General features: G+C 34.1%; 1 protein-coding gene across 1 annotated transcript; it reads left to right on the plus strand.

Moving 5' to 3' along the window:
• The first annotated feature begins 3,830 nt into the window (after nt 1-3,830).
• Nucleotides 3,831-5,318, plus strand: LOC116105449 (probable WRKY transcription factor 19). The gene is made up of 3 exons (XM_031391874.1): nt 3,831-3,932; nt 4,536-4,811; nt 4,920-5,318. The coding sequence occupies exons 1-3, from the start codon at nt 3,831-3,833 to the stop codon at nt 5,316-5,318; spliced, it is 777 nt and encodes a 258-aa protein (XP_031247734.1).
• Nucleotides 5,319-9,649: the final 4,331 nt, after the last annotated feature.

Consider the following 9,649-nt stretch of genomic DNA (forward strand, 5'->3'; position numbering starts at 1 on the left):
AAAAGTTACTGTATTCAGTCTTCAACAGAGTTTATCGGCTCTTTCACGCATCTCAAGTCTCAACAAACTGAAATGCATATATGGATTATGGACCCTTGAACAATTTTTCAATAGGGAAATGGTAAATTAGTATTGTTATAACCAAGCAAAAAAAAATCAAAAGTTGCAATTGCTGAAGAAGGAAAGGAAGATTGAAGCTGCTGAAGTTGCTGGTAATGCGTGTTTTGAAAGTTTGCTAAAAGTTCTAATATTCTTCCACTTATTCTATATTGATGTTGCAATAGATAAAAAAATTTTTGCTCACAACAACGGAAAATCCTGTGGCTTTTTCGTGGCCATTATTCAATCGGAAATAAGTAAGAATTCATCCATCAGTTGGTGCCGCACCCTAGAAGTTGTAAGTTTAATTTTGACATAAACTCTATTTCTATCCATTTTTATCATTTATTTAACTTGAATGTTATAGTCCATAAGCCGTTAAAGGCTCTAAAAGTTCGGGATTTTCATTTTTAAACAAGATGAACAATTCTAACGAATCATTAACCATATCAAAATTTTATCTTTAGTTGATCGAGTTAGCTTTTTCTTTCCTGCTAATAAAAATATATTCGTGAAATTAATTTCGCAGATAAACTCGATTGGATGTTTTGGTATCTTTAAAAACTTATTATTTGGATTATTTTTCAAAAAATTAAATTAAAGATAAATTAAAATTACTATATATTATGCTAACACAAGAGAGAATCGTTTGTAAAACCAGCTTGCCTTCCATGAGCATCCTTGCAGCATCGACATCTACATATATTACTTCTTTCTCTAGTTAGAAGTACGATGTCTTTCTAAGTTTTAGAGGTGAAGATACCCACAAAAGTTTCACAAATCATCTATATAGCACTTTGAATCAAAGCGGAATTAATATATTTATAGATGACAAAGAACTTGAGTGAGGAAAATGTATTTCATCGGAACTTCTGGAAGCAATTGAAGACTCAAGATTGTCAGTTGTTGTTTTCTCAAGAAATTATGTAACTTATACTTGGTATTTGGATGAACTTATTAAAATTGTTGAATGTATGAAGACAAGATGACAGAAGGTCATCCCCGTTTTTTATGATGTCGATCCGTCTATTGTAAGGAAACAAACAGGAAACTTGTGTGAAGCCTTTATAAAGCCTGAAGAAATTTGCTGGGAGAATATAGGAAGGGTGCAAACATCGAGGAATGCATTGACTGAGGTGGCCAACCTCTTTGGTTTTGATTTGAAGGACAGGTAACAATTATTTCTTCTTCTATTAAAATAATACAGAGCTTAATTATCAAAACGATTGAAGTAGTATTAGGTTTCTCATGTTATTTATTCTTTGACCGTTTGGATGGAAAAAGAGTCAACAAGATTCTTTGCTGCTTTTTGAATTGCATTAACACTTCCTACAATTAACCAACCAAAAGAGTACTTTTATTAGATTGCCTCACAGGTTTTGCCTGGCAGAGACAGAGAAGATACTTAGGCCGGCTAGTCTTTGTTTTTTTTTTTAAAAAAAAAAAAAAAGTTACAGGTCAGGACTGAAAGGCTCGTAACAAATGATATGTAATTACAAGACCATCCTTAGTTTAATTTGACTATACCAATTACAACTCTTATCTTCACTCTCTGTTATATCACGATTTTGCTAAGTCACACACCTATTTCCTTAGTTCTCTGCATGTCACTATAAAATTTTAAGAGTATTATAGCATGAAATTAATTAACTTTTAATTTATCGGTTTTTATTGTTTTACTCTTTAAAAGTCTAGAGTAGCTTTCATTTCTAAGATAATCCTCTATATCTCAAACTTTCATTTTGTTACTTTCAAATTATTTCAATATTGTCAAAGATATAGATTTATATATACATGTTATTTACACTACTAACTTAGTGAAACTATTGATTGAGATCCAGAATTAGAAGAGTTTTACTTTTAGAAGCATCATAGCTAGGGCTCAACTTTAATAGCATTTTATTATATTTTCGTTAGATTAGTTGTCCATAGTATCTACGTGATAGATTTTCTATTTTAGTCCGGCTCAGAAAAAATTCCAAGTAGCGCCTCTACATTGGCAGATGTTGATATGCATGACAAATAAAGTGGTACCGTTAGAACTCTCCACCACTTAGAAGAGATTTGAGCAAGTTTGACTGAGAAATTATAAGCAAGGAGAAAAAGAAAGAACACAAAGTGTTTATCCTGGTTCGGCTTTAATTCAAGCCTATGTCCAGTTGAGCTCAGCCATTGAACTCGTTCTCTGCACCATGTTAATGAATTGAACAACTATATTAAGAGATATTAAACAAGTTCTATCACAATGATTTTGAGAGCACAACAAGAAAAACACCCAAACTCCTTTTTTGTTTCTCACCAAATCTGTTGTATCTCTCAATCTCACGCTACACCATCGTTACTTTTAGGCCAATGTAAAAGGATATTAATCCCTAATCTCCAAGAGGGATTCATTGTATCAAGGACAATAATTCAACCATTGATTCTTGCCATTTATATCAAAATGATAGCTTGCTACAATTTCCTTTTGTAGATTACCAACCTGTAATGTAGTGTAAATGATAGCTTTTTTAATTAAGGATCGGTCACAATAGGTATCATTGTTAAAATAATGAGCTATGATAAGATTATATAGATTTTACAAATTTGGAATAAAAATAAACAAAAAAGGAAAAGAAATTTTTTCTTGTTTATGAGGATTATGCATATTGTAATATTTATTTATTAGTACATATCTTCAAGATTCATGACTGATGGGGAATTGTAAATACATATTTTTGTTCTTCTTTTACTTTTTTTTCACTCCACAGGCACGAGTCTGAATTTATTCAAGAAATTGTGCAGGAAATTTCAACTAAATTACGGCACCTTTCAACATGCATGAGTTTCAAGGACCTAGTTGGCATAGATTCACATTTGGAGAAATTGAAGATACTTATAGGTGGAGGGAGTGATGTTGTTCGCATGATTGGGATTTATAGAATGGGATGAATAGACAAAACAACTATTGCACGAGTAGTCTATGAGTCGCTTTCTTGTGAATTTGAAGGTCATAGTTTTCTCGCCAATTTTAAAGAAATGTCAGAAAAGAATAACTTGATTTCTTTACAAAATATACTTCTATCCCAGATCCAAAATGTTGGACCAAGTCATACTGACATACAAAATATCTATGATGGAGTTAGTAAGATAAAAGGTAGGTTGAAGCACAAAAAAGTTATTATTATCGATGATGCAGTTCATATAAACCAATTAAATGCGTTAGCTGGAAAGCATGATTGGTTTGGTTTAGGTAGTAGGATCGTAATAACAAGAAGAGATAAAAAGTTACAACTCATAGAGAGGATGAATTACACAAAGTTGACGAACTAAATCATGATGATAGTATTAGGCTCTTAGTTTGAAAGCCTTTAAAACTATCAACCTTCCCAAGGTTATGTGGAGTTGTCAAATTGTTTTGTAGAGTATGCTCATGGTATTCCATTAGCTCTTGAAGTTTTGGGTTCTTTTTTATATGGTGGACCTGCAAACGAATGGATTAGTGAACTAAAAAGGTTAGATAGAGATCTTGAAAATGAAATTCTAGATACACTTCAAATAAGTTTTGATGGGTTAAAAGAAACAAAAAAGAAATTGCATGTTTTTTTAAAGGGTATGATAGAGCTTATGTAACAAGAGTACTTGATGGTTGTGGTTTTAGCTCAACTATTGGAATAAGTGTACTTATTGAGAAATATCTTGTTTTTATTTCCTATGGCAACTGCTTGAGGATGCATGATTTGTTGCAAGAAATGGGACAACATGTTGTTAGAAGAGAATCCATTAATGAGTCTGGAAAACTTAGTAGACTATGGAATGATGAGGATATTCACCATGTGCTAACAAGAAACATGGTAAGTGATTTAGTGGTTGAAACATTTATTTTTTATGTTTATTTTCCATAACCATGATGAAGATCAAGGGTGGAACTAGTATTTGTCAAGCTTTGGGTAAATAAAAGTTTTTTTTTTTTTTTTTTACCTAAAAGTGACTTTGTTATAATAAGTTATATCAGAATTACCACTCAGAAATTTAGAAGTTAAATTACTTAATTCTCAGTTTATCAAACATGAAGTGTTCATATGTGTGTTTCTAAACCTGTAAATCAAAGTCATCACTACTTTTCGATAATTCAATTCTTTTTTTTTTTGGGAGTATATGAAACTAGTCATCAAAAAATGGATTCTCTTTGTATTTTGAACTTCCATGCATGGTTCAACGTATAGTGCTACTGATATAGAAATACACCCCACATTTGAATTTTTTATTTTAAAAAAAAATGAAAATAAAATTCTTTTCATACTATTGGAATCTACTAAACTAAACATTATTGAGATTTAATTTTGCCTAAGAAAAAAAAATCATGGTTCTATACTGCTATTGCTGATGAAGTTCTCCTATGGTGATATCAATGTCTCTAAATTTGGTTCTCACTCTTTCAATTTACTTTATTCCAGGGAACTGAAGTAGTTGAAGGCCTAATACTCAACTCTCCCATGAAAAAAGAGTTGCATTGTAGTGCTAAAGCTTTTTCAAAGATGATCAACCTGAGAGTACTCAAAATCAACAATGTACAACTTCCTGAAGGCCTTGAATACCTTCCTAATGAGTTAAGGTTATTTGATGGGCATGGATGTCCTTTAAAATCCTTGCCTTCAAATTTCAGACTGGATGATGTTGCTACACTAAATTTAAGTTTTAGCCCCATCAGAATACCCTGGAAGGGAACCCAAGTAAGATTACTTATCATTTAATGCATTCATACTTTCATTCATGGGGTAATTAAATTTAGAATATGTCGTGATACTTTTTCTTTTTCTGCCCTATTTCGTTTTCAACAGCTTTTCAACATGGTGAGATCCATCAGTTTCAAAGACTGCCAATACCTAAACAAGACACCAGATTTCACACAAGCTGTAAATCTTGAGGAGGTGATTCTTAAAGGATGTAGAAGGTTGCGCCAAATCCACCCATCTTTGCTGGTTCACAAAAATACTGCTCTTCTGGATATGACACTTTGTACAAGTCTTACAACTCTTCCAGAAAATATTCATATGGAATCTCTTAAAAAACTTCAGCTTTCTTCTTGCTCAAAACTGAAGAAGTTTCCAAAGATTGTGGGTAGTATGGATTGTCTATCAGAGCTTGCTTTAGACAAAACTGCTATTAAAGAACTGCCATTTTCTGCTGAACTACTAGTCGGACTTACAAGGTTCAATCTCGGGTTGCTCCAAACTTGAAAAGTTGCTAGAGACATTGGGGGAATTGAAAAGATTGAGGGTCTTAATGTGAGTGGAACTGCAATAGGGAAACCAGTGTCGTCTATTTTCCTCATCAACAAACTTCATGAATTAATTTTTTGTGGATGCAAAGTTCCACCATCAAATTCATTGGCGTCACACTAATTCACCAGTTTGATGCCAAGAAAAAGTTCAGATTCCACTGCCTTTAGGTTGCCTTCTTTGTCAGGTCAGTGTTCTACTTTAACATATATGGTTCTCAACAACTGCAACCTAGAGGACGAATCAATCCTTAGTGATTTTTTTAGTAGCTTTTCTTCACTACATCTTTTAGATCTAAGCTCAAACAATTTTGTTTCACTACCCGAAGGCCTCAATTATCTTTCTAAGCTTCATACTCTTTACTTGGTCGATTGCAAGAGACTTCAATCTTTACCAGAACTTTCATCTAATATTCAGTTAATTGATGTGAGTGGTCGTACTTCACTGGAAACATTGTCGAATACATTAAGGTTATGCAATTCAAATTTGTCGAATATTTCATGTGGAAACTGCTTGAAATTGATCGGATGCAGCAATATGGCATTTTCAATGTTGAAAGAACATCTTAATAAGGTCAGTCTCCTTTTCTCTGTATATTTATCTCCCTCCGTTTTTGAACGTTTATTCAACAGTATGACTTTTTTGTTCTTAATTTTTTTTTCATTTTTTTGTGCACAGAAAGCGCCAAATTTGAGAGAGAGATCTGACATCCATGAGATAGCTTTACGAAATGACACTGTGTTTAGATTGGTAGTTCCAGGAAGTGAAATTCTTCAATGGTTTAGTCATCAAAGTGAGGGTTGTTCAATAAGAATAGAAAAGGCTCCAGATTTATATATAAATGGTAAGTTGAGTAATCAGCGTGAGGGTTGTAGAATAAGAATAGAAAGGCCTCCATATTTGTATAATAATAGTAAGTTGGTGGGATATGTTGTGTGCTCTGTTTTTACGGTCCATAAGCATCTGCCTACACGTGGGGATAACTGCTCACATGAGGCTAGATGCGAGATGAAAGGCTTCTATATTTTGAGGAGCAGTTTGGCCAAATTGAGTCAGACCATCTTTGGCTACCATATTTTTCTAGGAAAAGTAGTAAATGGCTCCTTCGTAATAGATATGACCAGATGGAGATTTCATTTAGGTGGCCGCCAGCATTGGAGATGAGAAGTTATGGGATCCATCCAATATACGAGGAAGACTTGCAAGAGTTTAACAGAATAACTAACGAGTCAAGATTTTGGAATTTGGATGATACTGATTATGATGGAAGCGGCAATTTGTCCTAAGAATTGATGCACAGATGAGGAGTAATGGTACAAGATCCTGAACTTGTAATACACATATTCCTCTTAAACTTTACGATTCCGGATCGCAGAAAGTTACACAACCTTCTATCCTTTATATTGATGATAATCTTTTATGTTGTTTCATAATTTTAATGCTTTTAATTAAATTACAGAGTTCACCAAGCCAGGTGCAATGGTGCATTATGCCATCCATATTGAAACTGTTTACAATATTCCTTGTTAATTTTCAATAATTAAGCAGTTTTGGTAACACATTTTAGAGAAATTATATTCAGCTCTATTTTAGGTTGTGAAATGAAAACTAACCTTTAAATGGAAAGTATTTCGCAAAATAGCTTAACCCAAGTTTTCTAATTTTTGAAGGACAAAATTGCACCCATCCAAGGTTGATGACGCAAAAAAACGCATCCCCGAAATTTAAAAACTTTTTCACTTACCTCCCCTTAAGGCCTAAGCTAACTCTATTAATATTTTTTTGATGGATTTGGGGTTAATATAAAACAAAGGACACTTTTAACAAAATCTTACTGTTATACGACACAAATTTTATAAAAGAAATGAGAGGACACTTAACGTTGTAAAACCGTTAACTTTAACTAGGGGTGTGGAAATCCAGTTAACCGAACTGGACTGCCTGCTTTTCAAATCGAACAAGTTTTTTGGTTCAAAGGATAATAACAAGTGAAATCGGATCAGATTACTTCTTGAACGTACTGGTTACTAACCGAACCAAATTATCAGTTTAGTTATGGTTAGCCGATTTGTGAACCAGTCCAAAAACTGTAGCTGAGTCAACTCGCCGAGCTGACTAGGCAGAGTCCCAGTCAGTGCATTGCCGGATATATCGAGCGTTTTCAGCTGCTTCAGTTTCCCAAGCTCAGGTGGGATTTTTCCAGTAAAAAAATTGAGCCCCAGTTCCAGGGTTTCAAGTTGAGTCAACTCACCGAGTTCAATGGGGACAGAACCTGAGAGACAGCTGTTTAAGACGTCTCAGGCCCGATATCTGAGGAGGGATTTGGTCGTAGAAACGGTTTGAAGACGGTCTAAAACTGTGAGACTGGGTAAAGAGAAGAGAGAAGGTGAAAGAGGAGCCTTGAGGAAAAGAGCTGGAAGAGAGAGTGAGACGACTCGACCGAGTTCGCAAGTGACACCAACCCAGTTACAATGCGGGGTCTTCCCGTTCCATGAGAAAAGTACTCGTGGATTTTCAAGAGATTTTTTGAAAGAAATAAGAGTTTCTCTTTCTGGGTCTCCCTCTGCTAAAACATTACAAGTTTCAGAAAAGAACACAAGCACCAATAACCAAACAGACGCCATTTCCATTACAGAGAAAAGGAGAAAAACCAAACAGGAAAAAGGAAACCCATTTACAGCAAGAAGAGTAGAGAAAAAAATATGAAGATAATGAAGTAGCTCACCTTCTCCCCCCCCCCAACTTATTTTTTTTGGCTTATAAGCTCAAAAAGATTATAAACAAACAGGTCAGCTTAATTTTAGAGCTTATAAGCAAGTTTGACCAGCTTATAAGCTTAGACAAACACCCTCTAGGTATCGCATGTAAGAAAGAAGTTTGTTTAGTGTCAGAAAGGAGCACGTGGCATCATCAACGCCAATTCCTATTCCTTTTAATCTTTTCAAACAAGTCCCTAAATAAAGGGAGTTTCTTGTCTCTTCCATAATTTATTTCTCTTCTTCTATTTTATCATTTCTTTTTTTGAAAGGAATTTTAAATCACAATGCCCAACTTTATAATATTCTCTGCTTCTTCTATTTTTATTTAATTAATCTATTATCTATCAACATTTGCTTAAAAAAATTAAAATAAAAGTGTTTTAGTCTTTAATATATATATATTGATGACCAAGGATGTCCAGGTCAGTTTACGCGTACCTCAACTAATCTTTCAAGATCTTAGAATTATCGACTAAGTAAGAGCTTCAGTTGCTACCCCTATTAGCACAGGGCTTTGGAACTAACGACCGGGTAAGAACTTCAATGACCATCCTATTAGCACAGGACTCTAAAACTACCAGCACCGGATAAGAGTTTCAATGACTATCCTTATTAGCAACTAACCTTGAACTACCGATCAAGTAAGAGCTTCAGTGGCTACTCTTATTAGAAACCAAGAAGGGACTCAGACTTAGAATCTGTTGAGTAATACACCCAAGAGTTTCTATCGAACCACTCGACGTACTACCCTGAGGTATGTTGATAAGAGCTTGAAAATACACATTTAGTTAGTGGTTTGTGGGGATTATTTGTGGGAAATTAGGCCTAATTTGGTAAAGTTGTTAAATATTTTCATAATTGTCTTTTACGGGATCACGGGTATATTTTGAGTGTGTTCAGGTTCTTAAAGATGATATTCAAATGAAGGTTATATCGATGATGGAATGTGGGACGACAAGAATCAAATGGTTTGTGAATCGGAGCTGAAACGAAGAAGTTATGGTGATTTGAAGTTAAAGTGAAAATCTTGAAAAACGCTCCAGTTTTGAACATGCGACAGTAATTCGACAATAACTTGAGCTGTAGATTTTGGATCGAGATGATTCTTGAACCGTTGGAAAGATGATTCAAAGGGATACAATTCATATTTTTACCACTTCACAAGATTCAAACGTTGTCATGCTCAAAAACCACCGTCTTGTCAAGATTGCAAGTTCTGGGGCAGAATCAACTATGTCACGGCACAACTGCGATTCTGGACTTGTTTACATTAAATCTATGACGTGTATTTCCTGTTTTAAGAGTTCTAAAGTGATTAGGATAGTGGGAATCATAACCCTAAAACCCTAGGAGTATAAATAGATATCTTTAGCTGATTTTTAGGAGATTAGAAGGGAGAGAAGTTCAGCTACTCTTTGGAGATTGCAAATTCTTGCAATTTTGAGTTACCAATTAGAGAAGTTTTTCTACACTTTCTTATACTCATGTTTATGAATACAATAGCTTTTATTACAAAAAGTATGAACTAAT

This window comes from Pistacia vera, unplaced genomic scaffold (assembly GCF_008641045.1).
Source record: "Pistacia vera cultivar Batoury unplaced genomic scaffold, PisVer_v2 Contig5, whole genome shotgun sequence".
NCBI lineage: Eukaryota > Viridiplantae > Streptophyta > Magnoliopsida > Sapindales > Anacardiaceae > Pistacia > Pistacia vera.

Coding starts and splice junctions, on each gene's coding strand:
- LOC116105449 (XM_031391874.1), top strand. CDS start 3,831: ATGGGACAACATGTTGTTAGAAGAGAATCCATTAATGAGTCTGGAAAA. Junction 3,933..4,535: donor ATGTGCTAACAAGAAACATG/GTAAGTGATTTA, acceptor ACTTTATTCCAG/GGAACTGAAGTAGTTGAAGG. Junction 4,812..4,919: donor TACCCTGGAAGGGAACCCAA/GTAAGATTACTT, acceptor CGTTTTCAACAG/CTTTTCAACATGGTGAGATC.